Source organism: Eubalaena glacialis, chromosome 1 (genome assembly GCF_028564815.1).
Source record: "Eubalaena glacialis isolate mEubGla1 chromosome 1, mEubGla1.1.hap2.+ XY, whole genome shotgun sequence".
Lineage (NCBI taxonomy): Eukaryota > Metazoa > Chordata > Mammalia > Artiodactyla > Balaenidae > Eubalaena > Eubalaena glacialis.
In genome coordinates, this window is record NC_083716.1 from 195,560,211 (window position 1) to 195,579,228 (window position 19,018).

The following is a 19,018-nucleotide window of genomic DNA, read 5'->3' on the forward strand; positions in this document are numbered from 1 at the left end:
TTATTCATTTATCTGCAATTCATTTTTAACTGGGAATCCTGTATTTATCTTTTAACCTTAATAACAAGTTAACAAAAACTTTACCTAGTCTGCACAGTTCCATTACCAACAACGTATCTCTTAAATTTGTGCCTGGCTTCATATTCTTGCCTAGATAATAAATATTAAGCGGTATTTCTACAGCGCTTCTATTCTTTATATTTACCACTGGGGGGCGCATATAACTCACAGTCTACCGGATGCCACGTGGTGAAGAGCGTTTCAACACCCCATCCACTAGGGGACCGTTCAGGAACCTCTCAGATTTCACAACCAGGCTCTGCTCACGTGCTCACTAATCATTTGTGCGCACGCGTGCAACTGCTCCCAGGCCCGATCCGGACTGCGCAGGCGTAAGAGAGAGTGGGCGCGCAGGCGTAAGACAGAGAGTGAGCGCGCAGGCGTAAGAGAGCGTGAGCGCGCAGGCGTAAGAGAGAGTGAGCGCGCCGGCGTAAGAGAGTGAGCGCGCAGGCGTAAGAGTGAGTGCGCAGACGCCATTGGTAGGACTCACGGAAAAGGGAAAGGGAGGGGATGGAGCCGCTGGGAGCTCAGACGTGCTGGGGCTGTGGACTGGGAGCCGCTAGAACGCTCTCCGGGCTGCACATCCTGCATATTTGACGCTCCGTGGAGATGCCCAGCCGAGGTGCGCGACCCGAGGACGGCTCCGGGCTGGTGCCTACCGACAACTCGACGCAGCACAAGGAAGATCTCAGCAACAAGGTGAGTGTGGGACGAGGTGACAAGGCCCCCAGGCTCAGGACGGGGCGCCGCTCGCCCCCCACACGGCGGCCGAGTGGTCCGGTCTCGGCTTTGTCCCGCTGCTTTGACAGCTACAGTTAAAGGGAGACCTTGAAACTTGCCCCAATATTAGACCCAGATGGCAGTAGGGCGGGGGTTTAGTTGTTTTGTTTTTCAAATTGTGAATTTTTTAGAGTTTTATTTTTAAAATTATCGTACAGTAAAATTTGACCCTTTTTTCTTTTCTCTAAATTTAACACATGTGTAAATTCGTGTGACCACCACCACAATTGGGATACAGAACAGTTCCATGACCCCAAAAGACTCCCTTTATAGCTGTGCTCTCCCCAACCCAGAACCTCGGGCAACCCCTGATCTGCTCTGCATCACGACAGTTTTATCCTTTCCAGAACATCATGTAGATGAAATCATAGAGTATGCGTCTCTTACTCAGTATGTCTTTGAGATTCATAGTTGCTTTTTTTCTTTAAAAACAAAAAACAAAACAGGTACAAAGTTTATTATTAGAGACATAGCACAACAACAAGTGGGAGAGCACACAGAGAAATGGTTTAGTTAACATAGAGGCAAGGCAGAGATGCACACCTGGAGAGCAAGGGTGTGGATGTCCCCCCCTAATGAGGAGGAGTGCAGTAAAGAGGTGGTGAAGTCGTTTATATAGGGCAGTTCTTCCAGGTCTTTGTTTACCTTTGGCCCATTATCTGGTTTCTTTCTCCACACCTGACCTGCCCTAGGATCCTCCCCAACATGCGTGCGCAACTTTTTTCCAAGATGGATTACAGCCCAGAGGCCTGTGGGACGGCCATCACATATTATGGGGTGGTGCCCCCTCCTTTTTGACCCCCAAGGAGCCTTTCTGCGCATGTGCAATGTTTCCCTTGCCCCAAGAATGGGAAATGTATGATCTCTTGATCTTTTCACAGGGTTTAGTCCCACTCTGTTCCTGCCATAAAAATGTCCAATGTCCGGTTATTTACTCTATTTCTGTTGCTGGTTTTTATATCGAGGTGCAGATCTCGAAATATAGACAAGAGTCCGGTCATAAATATGTAGTCCTGGAGCCCGTTTGTCTCTTGCTTCAGGAAATGTAAACAGGGAGCTGATAATGAATGTCCGGCCTGGAACCCATCTTCTTCTCACCCCAGGAAGTGTGAACAGGAAGCCAGTTGTAAATGTCTAGCCTGGAGCCCATCTATCTCCTGCCTCAAATCCCCGCTGAGAGATGTGAACCCCAATAAATCTTTATTGGGAGGATGAAGGGCAAAGGTCTGTCTTCTGCAGCTTCTAAATGCTGGCATGGGGCTCGTAGACCCTACCTAGTTGGGGGTCACAGAGCTCTCGTCCTGTCTCATTAAGGGGCCCAGGGTGACTTCTGTTGTTATTCCAAGGAGTGGCTGGAATCTGCATCACCGTCATCTTGTCTGGGAAACCGTTGTGTCCTTAGAAAGAACAAACTAGACAAGTAGATTAACAAAAGGCAGGGGCCAAAGATCAGTAGAAGAATTGTTGTAACCAGGGGCCCAAGCAGGAGTAAGAACCAGGTTACATTTGACAGCATTACTTTAACCGTAGTCCAGATAGTGTCAGCGCTTGGGTTACCCTGTCCAAAGGAATGAAGCCATTGAGCACAGTCATATAACTTTTTGATGTCTTTTTCTACTAACCCAGTGTTATTGACGTAGGTGTGACAGACCTAGTTAGAAGTAGTTGGAGGAGTGACAACCTGAACGTTAATAGACAAAATAGATCTCATTTCTTTTCAGGAGATAAAGCCTGAAACCCAGTCTGGACCTGACGCTTTGGGGTGACTTGTAGCCAGGTAGCCAGTTGTCTAGTTTCATTTAAGTAGGTTTTAACTTTTAATGTGGTATTAACACATAGATAACAGGTGCTATTGGTCTGAAAATTTTCTCCTTAATAGCCAAAGCAGATGTTACCATTAATGATGTTAGTGTTTTCCTAGGTATGAGAAGATGTAAGAATTTGGGCTCATAAAATCTTTTTCTGAAAATATCTGACTATCTGAAGGGCTGTCCTACCAGTTTTTCCCAGAGCACAGAGTGCTCCATTTCTTTTTCTTTTTTTAAAAAAATATATTTATTTATTTTTGGCTGTGTTGGGTCTTCGTTGCTGCGCGCGGGCTTTCTCTAGTTGCGGCGAGTGGGGGCTACTCTTTGTTGCCGTGCACAGGCTTCTCACTGCAGTGGCTTCTCTTGTTGCGGAGCACAGGCTCTAGGCTCCCGGGCTTCGGTAGTTGAAGCACGCAGGCTCAGTAGTTGTGGCTCGTGGGCTGTAGAGTGCAGGCTCAGTAGTTGTGGTGCATGGGCTTAGTTGCTCCGCGGCATGTGGGATCTTCCCAGACCAGGGGTTGAACCCATGTCCCCTGCATTGGCAGGTGGATTCTTAACCACTGCGCCACCAGGGAAGTCCCCCAGAGTGCCTCATTTCTGATCTCCACCCTGAACTCCTTTCAGGGGGTGTTGAAGGTCAGCAGCTGCAGTGGCCATGATTTAGTCCTTGTAGAGGTAGATGACAAGTGTCAGTTACCAGTCGGCAGGGCCCCTTCATGGACATAAGTTTAACCATGGTTTGGGGGGCATTTCATGACCATTTCGTCCCATGGTGCTAGGAATGCTCATTCCCGGGTCTGGCAAAGATTTCGTTGACAGGCCACTCAATGTGGTGTTACTGGACTAGGCCCTGTTAACAGTAGCCAAAAACCTCTGGACTACCTGTCTTACTAATCCCTTATGGTCCAGGTAAATATTCCCTGTTGTTGCTTCTTCCCATATTTAGAGTTACACTATTACAATCATTGATCTCATATGGAACTATGTATCATCATTTTATCAGAGGCTCAGTCACACATTTGGTAATGTAATAAGCAACAATTCTGTAAAACAGGCAATATAGAAAACAATATAGCTAGCAGTACTAGTAAGGTCATAAGTAAGAGTTTAAGTCAAGAACTTCCATTAGGTGTTGCCCAGTATATACCCAGGTTATCTGACTTAGTCTGTTCTGTACCAATCCTTATCTTTCAGGGAAATTATATATTGGCATTGTTCGTAAGGCATTTGCCCCAATTTTTTGTGTAACTAGATTGATTATCCTTAGTATGATTTAATTGTTCCCAGCGTAGAGGATCTGATAATGCTGCTGGGAACCTAAAAGTTTCCAGTCTCAGGAGGGAGCAGGTAGGGAGAAAGATAAATGTTTTAATTTTACCCACAGGTGTAAATCACCAAATTGTTGTAAACCATAAATAACTTGAGGAGAAGAGCTTCTTTATATCTTCAACTCCCAGGTTTCGGCACCATCTGATCTCGGAGAGGCAGCAGTGAGTGATGGCATGAAGCAAGATCTTAATTCCCTGCCCAAGAATTGAACCTGGGTAGCCTGGATGAAAACCAGGAATCCTAGCCACCACAATCCCTGGCTCTTGCCCCCAGTGAAGAATGCATTTCTCATGGAGGCAAAACTGTAAAAATAGGTACAAAGTTTATTATTAGAGACATAACACAACAAGTGGGAGAGCACACAGAGAAAGTTTGTTTAGTTAAGATAGAAGCAAGGCAGAGATGCACACCCAGAGAGAAAGGGTGTGGGCATCGTCCCTAATGAGGAGGAGCCTGGTTTGGTTTTTTTCTATGTCCTCTTTTAATACTTTTAGAAATACCGCTCACCTTAGATCTGCTGCCTGTATTCTCTGTCTCAGAAAACGTCACCACCATCCATCCAGTTGTCCATGCCAGTAACGTGGGAGCCAACCTTTATGTACATCAGGAAGTCCTATCAGTTTTATTTTTGAGGCCCATATGAAATATGTCCCTTTATCACCGTGTACACTCTTAACCATCCTAAACCAGCCACTTTAATCTACCATAGGGAATCCTGCAAACGTTTCCTAACTGGCCTCTCCTCATCCATTGTTACCTTCTTCCAGTATGTCCTTCACTTTAGCCAGAGCTACGTTCCTGAAACAGGTATCTGATTATCACTCTTCTGCTCCTCCCCCCCAAAAGGGAGCCAGTATAATATAAATCTTAACTGCCATAAGCAGGAAAAAAAAAAAAAAACCTTTAAAAATAAATTTGAGATGAGGATGGCTATAGCCTTTGAGGTAATAGATGTCCTAGATAATACTTTGGTTCTGTCCCAAACTGATAGTGGCATCTTGGGCAAGTCTCTAATCCCTCTATCACAGTTTCCTTGTCTGAAGTACTAAAGTATACCTGCCATTCCTAAAATGAATGGGAAAGTGCTGTTCAAACATAAGCCTCAAGGGGGTTGTACAAATTCAATCTTGGAATTCAACTCAATCTCTAGTCAGTTACTACAGTGACCGTCAGCTGGAAAGCAGACGGGTACACATCTGTGAGGAATGAACTTTCAAACCACACACAGTGCACTCTGATTACTCCCATAGCATGCCACTTATACTGATGTATGACAGACCCTTGCGGCTTCCCAGGTAGGCCAAAATTATAAAATATGCTTTTAGAGGCTCTAGTGATACTATGTAATCAGTCATGTTCACAATATAGCTACCATTACTGAAAAGAGTTAAAAGAAACTTAGTTTCCACTTAGTTGAGCCCTCTTCTACTAATACAAAGTGAGACCTAGTTAACAGTGCCAGCCCTGTGCTAACCTTTGAGATGTAAAGCAAAGATGGAAAGTGATGGGTCGTACTACCCCAGGTAGGGCACTTACTGCTACTTGCTTCCTCTGAATGTCTGGCTGTACCATTTAGTACATAAATCATGAAAAGCATGGGAATGGGGTGGGGGGGGAGTAACCCACTCTTCATTCCATTTGGTTTTTTTTTTTTAAAGCTAAAATATAATTTAAAAGAAATCATTGAAAACTTGGTATTACTTTTGGGTTTTGGTGCATACTGTCTTTTTTTTTTTTTTTTGGTACATTCTCTATTTTAAATAAAAGATGTAAATCTTACTTAGTAACTATGGTTCTTGCCTGAATATGAATGCTGGTTACCAACACCCTGTCTTGGCTCAGTGAGCTGTCTAACACTTTGTAAGTCTAATCACTGTTTCTTCCCTCAGCTTTCCCCCACCTGCACTTCCACACAGCTGCTGTTGAAAAGAATCTATATATTCACAGACTGCCCATTTGGACAATCAATACTTATCCCATGTCTTTAATTTTAAAGGGCCCTCATTGAGCATACTTTGATAACCTCTGATTTAAGAATGTTTTCTTATTTTAATAGATTAAAGAACAAAAAATTGTTGTGGATGAACTTTCTAACCTGAAGAAGAACAGGGTGAGTTATTAGAGTTATTCCAAACAGTATGTGGGAGGGTTGGATTATATCTTATTAACTATATACAAAAGTTATAAGAACTACATATAAGATTCATATTATATTAAAATTTACAAGGTTTCAGCATCTTTTTAGTTAAATTGCAAAAGTGAAGTGTCCATGATTTTTTAATATATATCATATATAGATATCTACATATTAACCATAGCTGTTGATAATCTTTTCCCCATCATATGCAATTGACATTACCTTTGAACCAAATGATACTAATTGTACTATGTTATCTTGGAGCCATAGTCACTAATGGTATTTATTTTATACTTGAATTGGTGTTTTCTTTTGAAATAAATGAACTTTAAATCTATTGAGAAGAGCAGAAACTATTCAAGTGAATGTGAATAATTGTTTAAAAAAAAAAAAAGATAAATGCTTCCCCTTCCTCCCCCCCCCCACCCCAGGTTTTTTTACTCAAAGCTTCCAAATCTTTAACATGGTTATTTAACTCCATTTCCATTAATGTATTCACAAACAAGCAAGCTACTGTTTCATGGGTCGTTATACTGCCAAAACATATATTTTAAAGTTAAATGATTTGAGCCCTTTAAAGCATTGTAGAGATTACTTGATAACTGACATGTTAGACATTTCTGATAAGGGGAATATTAGAAGGTAAGGTACAATTGATACAAACTTTCTAGAGGGCAAATTGGCATAATGTATCAAAGTCTTAAAGCTATGTAACACTTTGATCCAGGTGTTCTATTTATAGGAATTGATACCTAGGAAAGTATCATGAGAGTGCACAAAAATTTAGGTACAAAGACATTCATCTCAACATTGATTTATAATGGTGAAAAGTTGGTAATACTTAAATGACCAAATAAACTGAAATCTTACTAAAGAAAAATGGTATTATAGTATATGCAGAGAAAAAAGAGTTTTACCTCAGTGTTAATGGTAGCAATTTCTATATAGTTGGATAATGGGTGAGTTCTGCTTGTTTATCTGTATTTGCTAAGTTATTGTTCTGAACATGTTACTGAAGTTCAAGAATAAGCAATAATAGGGTTCAGAGTTTTGACTCTATTTTTTGAATAAATCATGATATTAGCCTAAATTATGTTTTGCAGAAAGTATATAGGCAGCAACAGAACAGCGACATATTCTTTCTTGCAGACCGAACAGAAATGCTTTCTGAAAGCAAAAGTAAGTTTTTTTGGTACATTGTATAGAAACACACAGAAATTCTTTTGTGGGCTTTCTGTAGAAATTCATGATGATGCCTAAATTATACTGTCTACATCTGAATGTTTAAACATACATCTGTCTACATCTGAATGTTTAAACATATATCTAAAGACGGGATGGTGGTATACCTGTTAATAAAATTAATGCAATGGTTTGGTTTTTTTCAAGTTAGCCTTCCAAGGATGAGTCAACAGTAAAAATAAAATCAAATTAAAAAAATATAAGATGTGTTAGGAAGCGATAATAATTAACGTAAGCTTTAGAGTTTTAGACAGATCTAGGTGTGAAATATTGTTCTACCACTTTATACCTTTGTGGTTTTGAGTGAATCACTTTGAGCCTCCAAAGTCTTACGGGATTTAAATAAAATGAGATGTATATTTAATGTGCATAGCCCCATGCCTGGGTCAGAATAAACATTTAACAAACAGAAACGAGTTCCCGAAGTACTAAACATTCTTCATTAGAAGCCTGTTGTAAATTATTATTCAAACTAACATAGTACATATACTCATATGTTTTGATCTTGGAAAATAACCTGTTTTGCCCTTTGAATAACTAGGTAAAGGTTCAAGAATTTTTATTTCACTTAGTATGTCTTCTCCCTTCCCCCACAGATACATTGGATGAGCTGAGGAAAGAATACCAAGAAATAGAAAACTCAGAGAAGACCAAAATCAAGAAATAGTCAACTTGATTTTACATAGCAATGTGTGGCATTTGTTGTGCAGTAAGCTTTTCTGTTGAGCATTTCAGCAAAGATTTGAAAGAGGATTTACTGTGTAATCTTAAACGGCGGGGACCCAATAGTAGTAAACAGTTGTTGAAGTCTAATATTAACTACCAGTGTTTATTTTCTGGTCATGTCCTTCACTTAAGAGGTGTGTTGACTGCCCAGCCTGTGGAAGATGAAAGAGGCAATGTATTCCTGTGGAATGGAGAAGTCTTTAGTGGAATAAAGGTTGAAGCTGAAGAGAATGATACGCAAATAATGTTTAATTATCTTTCCTCTTGTAAGAATGAATCTGATATTTTGTCACTCTTCTCAAAAGTCCAAGGTCCTTGGTCTTTTATATATTATCAAGCATCTAGTCATTCTTTGTGGTTTGGTAGGGATTTTTTTGGTCGTCGTAGCTTGCTTTGGCATTTTAGTAGTTTGGGCAAGAGTTTCTGCCTCTCTTCAGTTGGCGCCCAAACATCTGGAGTGGCCAATCAGTGGCAAGAAGTTCCAGCATCTGGAATTTTCAGAATTGATCTAAAGTCTACTTCCATTTCCAAATCTGTTGTTTTAAAATTGTATCCTTGGAAATATAACTCTAGGGAGGATGTTATCAAAGAATGTGTTAATAGCCTAACTGAAATTTCAGCAGATTTGCCAACATTTGTATCAGTGGCAGCAAATGAAGCCAAACTGTATCTTAAAGAACCTGTTGTTCCTTTAAATATGATTTTGCCACAAGCCGCATTTGAGATCCATTGCAGTAGCATTTCCAGCGTCCCACCGTCAAGAGAGACCCTTCAGGTCTTTCTTACTGATGGACACATGAAGGAAGTAGTTCAGCAGTTCATTGATGTCCTGAGTATCGCAGTCAAGAGACGTGTCTTGTGTTTACCTAGGGATGAAAACCTGATACAAAGTGAAGTTTTGAAAACTAGTAATAGGAAAGCAAATGTTGCAATCCTATTTTCTGGGGGAGTTGATTCCATGGTTATCGCAGCACTTGCTGACCGTCATATTCCTTTAGCTGAACCAATTGATCTTCTTAATGTGGCTTTCATGACTAAGGAAAAGACCATACCAGCTGGTTTTAACAAAAAAGGGAGAAAAGAGAAAAATAATTGTGAAAAACCCTCTGAAGAATCCTCTAAAAATGTCACTGCTGCTGCTGCTGCTAATGCTGGTGAACAATTCAACGTACCAGATCGAATCACAGGAAGAGCAGGGCTAAAGGAACTACAAGCTGCCAACCCATCCCGGATTTGGAATTTTGTTGAAATTAATGTTTCTCTGGAAGAACTGCAAAGATTAAGACAAACTCGAATATCCCACTTAATTCAGCCCTTGGATACAGTGTTGGATGACAGCATTGGCTGTGCAGTCTGGTTTGCTTCTGGAGGAGTTGGTTGGTTAGTGACCCAAGATGAAGCAAAACCATATCAGAGTAGTGCAAAGGTATGACACGGTATTTCTGCTTAGGATTTCTGAGACCTAACTTTGACCCTTAAAGCTTTTAGCATTTAAGTTGCAAGAATATAGCGTATTTCAGTTGCATTTAAACTACAACACAAAGTATATGACTTTGTAAAAATTGGGCCTATTTTACTATTTTATGACTTTGCCTTATGGCTTTTCTCTGAAAATGTTATCTTTGGGGTTATCATTTTTTAAGCTTGACTTTTATCTTAGTTATTTTCCTTACTGTATAGTAGATAACATTTTTTATATGGATTTCTTTAAACCTTTGTAGGTAGTTCTTACTGGAATTGGTGCAGATGAGCAGCTCGCAGGTTATTCTCGTCATCGTGTCCGCTTCCAGACACACGGGCTGGAAGGACTGAATAAGGAAATCGAGATGGAACTGGGTCGAATTTCTTCTAGAAATCTTGGTCGTGATGACAGAGTTATTGGTGATCATGGAAAAGAAGCAAGGTAATTCCTATCATCTATCTGAGGGTTTTGGGGTAATCTTGTAAAGACAATAGACTGTAAAAGGAGATTTTTAGGTTCCTTTTTCTTTGGAGACTTGTTCAAATGAATAACAGTAGCAGCAATATCTTGGCTTTATATTACAAACACAGTCGGTCAGAAGCAAAGCTGGAGAAGAGCCAGAGGAACAGTTTTTCCAGAACTCATTCTCCAAGAAATGGCTTTTCAGTAATTTTCAAATATGATACAATGACATGATTGCTTTTAAGACTACAGTGAAAGACTGTAAAACTTGAGGTAGTGAAATACTGAGAGAAGGTGTTTAAGGGGCTTTGTTTTGTTTCAGATGTTTGCTTTCCTCCCAATAAGGGCATAGTCCTACTCCCAAGCTTTCTCCTCCAATGTTACAGAGCCTGACTTTGTCTCTACAGACATTTCTGTATGTACAGGCACACCTGGAGATATTGCAGATTCAGTTCCAGACCACCGCAAAAAAGCAAGTCACATGAATTTTTTGGTTTCCCAGCGCATACAAAAGCTATGTTCACACTGTACTGTAGTCTATTAAGTATGCAGCAACATTATGTCTAAAAAAAGAATGTATATACCTTAATTTAAAAATACAAAACAAAAAGCAATCACAAGGGTAACATCAGAGGTCACTGATCACATATCACCATAACAAATATAATAATGAAAATTTTGAAATATTGCGAGCATTTCCAAAATGTAACACAGAAACGTGAAATGAGCAAATGCTGTTGGAAAAATGGCACCACCGATAGACTTTGCTCATCGCAGGGTTGCCACAAACTTTCAGTTTGTAAAAAAAAAAAAAAAAAATAACGCAGTATCTATGAAGCACAATAAAACAAGGTATGCCTATATAGATCCATACTGATTTAAGTGGTGGTTCCGGTACTGGATTCCCCTCTGTCATATGTTTTTTGAACACAGTTTAGTCATATGTTGCAGATTATCTAAAAGTTTCAGAGATCAAGCCACTTTCATGTGTATATTCTTTTTTAATCTTAGGGGTTTGTGTTTACCTACAACATATTTCTGATGATAGTAGACAAGTGCTTGAATACAACTTTTTAAAGCATTAAGGCTAAAAGAAGATGTTTCGTTTAATTATAAAAAGCAGAAATTTGTTCAAGTAGGTTAATTTATTAAGTGATGGTTTTGTTACAAGGGTACGAGCATGCAAGAACAAGGAGTCCAAATAAGCTTCGTGGGAATTGGAGCATCATAATACACAAACTCTGAGACTTCATTGTTTCTTGTCTCTACCTTGTCATTCCTGTGTTGCCAGTTCTGACATGTAAAATTATCATAATTTTCAAAATTTCCTTATAAAGAAATAAGTAATGCCACAATGCAAAGTGTGTAAAATGTTTTCCTTTTGAAGGGTATATGTGTATGAGAGAAAGAGAATTCAGTCCATTATTTCAGCTAGGTCAGAGAAAAGGGAATTTATTTTATTCAGTAAAAGCAGTTAATTCTAAAGACCCCCAGGACTTCCCTGGTGGTCCAGTGGTTTCAGACTCTGCGCTTCCACTGCAGGAGGCGTGGGTTTGATCCCTGGTTGGGGAACTAAGATCCTATATGCCGCACGGTGCAGACAAAAAAAAAAAAAAGACCCCCCCTTCCCCCCCCCCCCGCCCATGACATCCTTGGGTAAAAATGGATGTGAAGGATGTTTAAAACAGCAAATCAGAATTGTAATTTAACAAATACCATTATAGTGGCTAGATTTAAACCGACTTATTATGGATTTTGGCATACATATTAACCGTAATCTATTAGCTTCTCTTATTTAAATTTGCTTTCACAATTAATTCATTTTTATAAAATATTTTGTATAACAAATGCCTTTACCCTTTCTGATCTCTCTACTTAAGTTAGAATGAAATGTAATGAAATAGAAACATTAGTGTAATTGTATTGCATTTTGAGGAATTGGGAAGGAAGGGGGTAGGATTAGAGTATTTTAAACAAAAAAAAGAACAGAATTTGCTAGAAAATTAGGGAAGCCAAAAGAGCAGAAAGTTTTTTTTTTAATCTAATATTTTGTCCTGTTACACCAATTTGTTGCCATTTAAGCAGTTTAAATGTAATTACAATTTTGATACCATAAAGTTTTGCCGTAAGTAAATGTTTCACAAGTTCAGGAGAATAGAGCCCTTCTATATTGGTTTCGTATCCCTAAAGTTCAATATCTTTAGATAGTAAAGAGCAGACACAGATTGAATAATTAACTCAAGACCATGTTTATTTTCAAGGCATCTCCAAAGATATCTTGTGAAACAATTTGAAATTATTTCTTGACATCGTAGGCTTAATTTGTTTATCTATTGAGGGAAAATTTCTTTATATTTTAGCATATGTATTAAAATTAGACAAGTGTTGTGAAATAGTTCTTAATGTGATTAAATTTTAGCCATAAAATTGTATAAATAACTAGAATATTTTTAATCTAGAAAAATAGTGCCCTCAAAAATAAATTTATACTGTAAATATTAACATACTGAAGAAAATGCAAAAGAAATAATCACAACAGATTGATTTTTTTCTTTAATGGTAGTTATACTTTTTATTTTAGATTTCCTTTCCTGGATGAAAATGTTGTCTCCTTTCTAAATTCCCTACCGGTTTGGGAAAAGGCAAACTTGACTTTATCCCGTGGAATTGGTGAAAAACTAATTTTGCGTCTTGCGGCAGTGGAACTTGGTCTAACAACCTCTGCTCTTCTGCCGAAACGGGCCATGCAATTTGGATCCAGAATTGCGAAAATGGAAAAGAATAATGAAAAGGCATCTGATAAATGTGGAAGGCTCCAAGTCATTTCCTTAGAAAACCTTTCTATTGAAAAAGAGATTAAAACGTAATATTTCACAGTGTAACAACATTTACTGAATGATGATTTAAAAAAATACTCTGCTGCTTTGTTATTGTATAATGTGGCTGTAAAATTCATTACGTGAATTTTTACTTTGTAGCGTAATACAACCAATTTAATCAAATTGATACTCCAGAGAAAGAGATTATACTTGAAAGAACAACCTGGATATTTTAAACTGTGGTATTAACATTGTTTTGAACTCTTACATGGTAATTTCCCACCAGCAACACTAAAAGAAGGCAGCTTTTATTGACTCTTCATGGTAGCTATATCCAGAAATAACTCAATTTGTTACTGTTGTTATTTAACAGATAAGAGAACTAAGGTTTAGAGAAGCTAAACAATTTGTTTGAGGTTCACACTCCTGAGAGACATGTGGTACATCTCTTTAGGCAGTTTACTGTCCCCCTCTGAGAACTTTTGAAGACTATTTTAAATATTCTCCTGTCCCACAGATCTCTAACCTCTCTCTCTTTTCCCCATTCTCAGCTCATGACCTCGGCTTTTCACAAAGAAATCAAAGTCATCCAGCTAAGAACTGCTCAACTTTCCAACACCAAAAGTTCTAACTTACCTGTATGTGCACTGATCCTTTTCTTCCTTCTTGCCTTTAGAAAGAGAAATATATGCATCCATCCATCAAAAAGGCTGTGCCTCCACCTCTTCTTTGTATCCCAACCCTTCCTGCCTTTCAGGAACCTTACACTCGTCTCTCTAGTATCTTCGGCCTCTTCTCTATGGTATCCTTCGTATAATCATTTAAAATGTTCTAGTCTATACCAATTTAAAATGCACATCCTTGGTCCTACATCTTCCTGTACTTACCATCTCTTGCCTCCCACCCACACTCACCCTTTCCACCTTTTCACCTAGTCACTCAACTTCACTCCAACCTGACATCCACCCACAATATTCAGTCGTGACCACCATAACGCAAGGTCACATTTGGGATCTATCACCAATTAGGGCTGACATCCTTTCTGGATCTGGACATACTTTGATTCTTTTAATTATAGTGGGAAAGAAATTTTAGGAATTTACATACATTGCTCATACTTCAGAAGTGCAAACATGCAGCGCTCTTAAAGAAGGTAGTGACTTTTTGACATCTCTTGACCTGGGACAGCCATCACAAGTTTATTAATATTCACTACCTCCACAGCAGCTAAGATAGTGACATGGTTGGAATAAGAGAAATTCTGCCTTCAAACAGTGACCAAAACCCTCCCTGTTGCTAAATTCAGGGAAAAGTTTCAGTTCTCATCTCCCTTGACCTAGAGCAGCATCCAGTGAAGTTGGCCATTCTCTTCTCTTGGCTTCTGTGACCAATCTTGGCTTTCCTCCTGCTCTCCTGACTGCTCGCTTTTGTATTCTTTCCTGCCTCCACCCTCTCCACCTGACCTTTACATATTAAATTTCTCAGGTCTCCATCCTGGGTTCTCAATTATCTATTCTCTCCCGTGGTGATTTCAGCCACTCCCCTGGCTTCATTTACCCTAAACCTGCCGGAATGTATACATCTAACCCAAGCTGCCATTTTTAGCTAAGACCTGTATATCTAAGGCACATCTGACATCTCTACTTGGTTCTCTCACAGGTACAACTGAACTCTTAATCTTGCCCTGATCCCCCATAGCTCCTGACAGAAATTTAGGTGTCACCTAGATGACCACCTTCTTTTTAAACTCTGCCACTATTCGATCTGTTCCCAGTAGGCCATCTCATTATTTCTCAAACCCATCCACAGCCCTCCATCACGATCACCACCACCACTCAAGCCTGCACCTGCCCTCTACTGCCATCAATCTAGCGTAAACTCTTAGAATAAAGTTCAAAATCTTTAACTCAGCAGCCTTCATAGTCTGGCCCTCACCTACCTCCTCATCCTATTTTTGTGCCCACATCTCTCTAGTTCTCTATGCAGTTTTGTTCAGTTTCTCAAAAATTTCAGCTTTCTCCTCAGCTCAGTTCTTCATCACCTGTTGTTCCCTGTGCCTGGAAAGCTACTTCTCCAACTCTCTGCTTGGATAGCTCTTTCTCATCTATCAGGCTCAGCTTAAAAGATCACTTCCTCAGGGCAGCCTTTCCCGTGAAGGTTAGCTTTCCTTCATGTGCTGTCATTACATCTTACATTATGGTACTGTTTAAATGCAGCTGTATGATTATCTGCGTAACTGTAAGCTCCTTGGGGTTTTACAGCTGCCCTTTTCCAGCGTCCCCAGCGCCTGGCTCATAACAAGCGCTCCATAAATGTTTGTTGAGTAAAAGAATGATGATGGAGGTGGGATTCTAACCCAGGACTACCTCGGAGCCTGGGGCGCTCGCCTCCGCCGCTCTGTTTCTGTGCTTTCTCGTAGACAAATAGTGAAAGTAGGAAATGACAGAGATGCACGGTGCGCAGAGCCCCAGTCCGGACTGAGTTCTAAAGGGGAGAGGTGGGGGTGGGGTGGGGCATCTGCCTTGGAGGAATCTAAGCCGCGGCGAGCATCCCTGGCACCGGCGGGAGGCCCCGCCCTCGGAAGCACAGGAGCGCCCCGTCGCGGCGAGGCCCCGCCGTCCCAGGCCCCGGGTACCAACGGCTTCGGCCCGCGCCGGGGCGGCGGGACTTCAGCAAAGGCCCGGGCTCCCAGGAGAGCCTGGAGGCTGCGCGGGGCGAGCAGGCCTCCCCAGGCCCTCGGCTCAGGAGAGTCCCTCCCAGTCCTCCCTGCAGTGGCTACCCTCGCCCTCGCCCACGCGGGGCTCCTGACGTTGGCTTCGGGCCCAACGAGAGACCGGTCATTCAAAACGACCACTGTCCTCGGCCCCGGGAATACTCCAAGGACCGGCGTGGACGCAGCTCCCCTCTCCTGGACAAGCAAACCATCATCTCAGAGTTGGTTTCTTCCCTTTTCCTTGTCCTTCCCCTTTTCCCGTGTCCAGTGGGCATAGGTCTTGAACTTGAGGATGGACAGACCTGGGATGGTTCTGATCCTGAAGGTGTGAGACCTCAGGCCCATCCTGTAACCTTCCTAGTCTCGTTTCTGCGTCTATAAAGTGGGGCTCCCAGCGCCTATCTCGCCGAGCAGCAAATAACTTTTTCAGAAACAGAAATTCTCTGGCTCCACTCCAGCCAACTGGATCAGAAACTCTAGGGTAGGATCCAGCAATCTGTCGTAACAAGCCGCAGGTGATTTCAACACAGGCTAAAATTTGAGAACCACTGTACAGAGGGGCCAATTAAATGAAATATGGTGTATAAAGAGCTGGGCAAATAGTAGATGCTCAATAAATAGTGGTTATGGAAAACCACACAAAAAAGGAAAAACCCAAGCATAGATAACAGATTGGTGGTTGCCAGAGGCAAAGGGTGAGGTGGGCAAAATGGGTGAAGGGGGTCAAAAGGTACAAACTTCAGTTATAAAATAAGTGAGTCCTGGGGATGTAATGTATAGCATGGCAGCTGTAGTTGATAATAAAATCTTGAAAGTTCTCATCACAAGAAAAAAAATTCTGTAACTATGTATGGTGATAGATGTTAACTACATTTATTATGGAGATCGTTTCAAAATATATACATATATCAAATTATTATGTTGTACACCTGAAACAAATATAATGTATGTCGTTAAAAAAATTTTTTTTAATTGAAAAAAATTTTTTTTAATTTTTAATTGAAAAAGAATTTTTAATTGAAAAAATATAATGGTTGACCATGAAACAATTAACATGATAAAGATGAAAGGTACAGATTTATTTCTTGAGAAATTCAGCTTCATTACCATGGTAAATTTTATTGCTTGTCTTTTCCTTTTTATTCATTGCAGAAACTTCAGAAAGGACACACTAGAATTAATTAGAAATGTTAAGATTGCCCAAAAAAGGAGCACCTAGATTTGATCAAATTCAAGATGAAGAAACTTACCTGGAGAATTTAGCAGTACAGAGAAATGCTTCTGCTTTTTTTGAAAAATATGATCGGAGTGAAGTACAAGAGTTGCTAACTACTGCACTAGTTAGCTGGTTGTCTGCCAAAGAAGATGTCCACTCTCAACTAGACAGCCCGTGTGGAATTATGAGTCAAATAAATAATGTAGCCTTCTCCACAGCAATCCTACTGACTCCTGTAGACCCTACTGCCCTCTTAGACTATAGAGAAGTCCATCAAATCATAAGGGAATTGGCTGTTGGAATTTATTGCTTAAATCAAATTCCTTCAATCAGTTTAGAAGCTAATTATGATCAGAGTTCTTCTTGTCAATTACCTCCAGCTTATTATGATACCAGAATTGGGCAAATTCTGATCAATATTGACTACATGTTGAAAGCACTATGGCATGGAATATATATGCCCAAAGAAAAACGAGCTAGATTCTCTGAATTGTGGCGTACCATCATGGACATTGATCCAGATGGGAAGCCTCAAACAAATAGAGATATTTTTGCAGAGTTTAGTTCAGCAGGTAAGAGAATTTAATTTGTTTTATTTTTATTAGAAGCCTTTTTTTTTTAATTTAAAAGTAATTTATCTGTGGCTCAGTTTTATGTATTTAGCCAATGTTTCTTGAAAGAGATTTTTTGAATTACAAAGAATCTATCTTTTCAATAATTAATAATTAATTTTTTTCAATGTCACCTTCTGAAGCTTGGTTAGGACCTGAACCACAGAAGTGTTCATTTGCTATTTACTGTATCTGTGGCTAGACTTCTGTGAAGTTCAAATACCTGGGAATAAGATTTGCTTGATGACACTAAGGCAGCCTGACTCACCTGCTATGGGTTGGGTTTCCAGATGTGTTTCAGCTCTGTAGCTTTTGTGTGTACCAGCAAGCAGTACCATCTCTTGGAGATGGTACCTCTGTGTCTCAAAGACAGTTTAGATAGCTAATAGCTCTCATTTCTATGCAAGATAATCAACTTCTGTTGAGAGCAGACTCCAAGAGTATTGAGTATAAGCAGAAATTCTCCCCCTCTGGGTGAGAATTAGTCTGTGATGTTGGTGGAATCAACTAATGTCACTGGATAGGTGCAGAGTACCTACGATTGAAGGATCACTGGCTTCTAAAAGATTATAGCTGTAACTGGAACCAAAAAATCTCTTCTTGTTGTTCAGGTCCTTGGGGTGATTAGGGTGAAGTAATGCAAAATGCTGCCAGTAATGTCTAGTAAATTCCATTAATTTCTGCATTCCCTTGACTGGTCTGGTAGTTCCTCTTAAAGGGTACTGATACTTTGGCACATGCAGATGCATTGTTGAAGAGAATATGGCATGGTCAAAGTCTTAAAAACACTTGTTAACGTTCAACCAGAAGTGCTATCATTTCTGGTAGTTTAGGACCTCCAAGGCTAGTTGAGGTCACATAAATAAAATGTATCTAAATTAAGATGTCATTTTGATGTCAAAGATGATAGAGTAGTTGATGACTCTTCTATCCTGGAAGTTGTCTAGTAATCTATTCACTACTAACTGGAAGACAGTAGGGAATATCGCACAAGCCAGATAATGTTTCTGCCTACTTGCATTGGCCAAGATGTGTCTATAAACTAAGCTACACCGTTTGCCCTTCTTGATTGAGATGATGCCAGGAACTTTGTGAAGATCTGAGCTCCATGGAGGTTAAGGATCAGCACGATTGGATGGTGGTTTTTAACAACGTTAGAGCTTTGACAATCCTGACAAAAATTGGGTTTGCTTTTCTTCCCTTTTTACAAAGATTACTTTTAGACTCTCATCAGAAAGGAGGTGGGACTAATGAACCATCATTCCAATCTGGCATGTGTCAAGCAAAGCAAAAGCCAGAGCTGACAGGTTGACTGGTAAAGAAACAATGAGCCCTTTTTAGATCCAGATATCTAGGTGGAAACTCCATTATACAAGTCAAATTCTGGAGAGTAATCAGTGTTAGAGGTGCACATTGAGGATTCAGACATTCATATGTTAAAGTCACAAGAGCCTTTGGATCATCCAGTGAGAGTATCTATCAATAGTAAGAAAAGAGATGGCCAGGGCAGGAAGGGGCACATGTCCTGTTTTGTATCTACGGACAAAGGGCTCCTACTTAGTTGATGATGAAATCAGTTATATCAAGCAACTTTGTGGCCCAACATCTGGTCTATTGAATCTAGCTGTCTGTCATATCTGAGGCCACCCTCTA

At 40.1% G+C, this 19,018-nt stretch overlaps 4 protein-coding genes across 4 annotated transcripts in view; all 4 read left to right on the forward strand.

Moving 5' to 3' along the window:
* The first annotated feature begins 523 nt into the window (after positions 1-523).
* Positions 524-8,031, forward strand: ASDURF (ASNSD1 upstream open reading frame). The gene is made up of 4 exons (XM_061203189.1): positions 524-759; positions 6,034-6,087; positions 7,218-7,293; positions 7,953-8,031. The coding sequence occupies exons 1-4, from the start codon at positions 670-672 to the stop codon at positions 8,021-8,023; spliced, it is 291 nt and encodes a 96-aa protein (XP_061059172.1). The 5' UTR covers positions 524-669; the 3' UTR covers positions 8,024-8,031.
* Positions 8,032-8,044: 13 nt separating this feature from the next.
* Positions 8,045-12,998, forward strand: ASNSD1 (asparagine synthetase domain containing 1). The gene is made up of 3 exons (XM_061203176.1): positions 8,045-9,508; positions 9,804-9,985; positions 12,588-12,998. Exons 1-3 carry the CDS (start codon positions 8,045-8,047, stop codon positions 12,871-12,873), a joined length of 1,932 nt encoding a protein of 643 aa, XP_061059159.1. The 3' UTR covers positions 12,874-12,998.
* Positions 12,999-13,379: 381 nt separating this feature from the next.
* On the forward strand, positions 13,380-16,725 carry LOC133091753 (uncharacterized). The gene is made up of 3 exons (XM_061190993.1): positions 13,380-13,463; positions 15,156-15,759; positions 16,691-16,725. The coding sequence occupies exons 1-3, from the start codon at positions 13,380-13,382 to the stop codon at positions 16,711-16,713; spliced, it is 711 nt and encodes a 236-aa protein (XP_061046976.1). The 3' UTR covers positions 16,714-16,725.
* Positions 16,711-19,018, forward strand: part of ANKAR (ankyrin and armadillo repeat containing) — a 64,528-nt gene continuing 62,220 nt past the window's right edge. Inside the window, exon 1 of the mRNA XM_061203200.1 lies at positions 16,711-17,326. Within this exon, the coding sequence (XP_061059183.1) occupies positions 16,726-17,326 (601 nt within the window). The 5' untranslated portion in view covers positions 16,711-16,725. The remainder of the gene's footprint in view (positions 17,327-19,018) is intronic.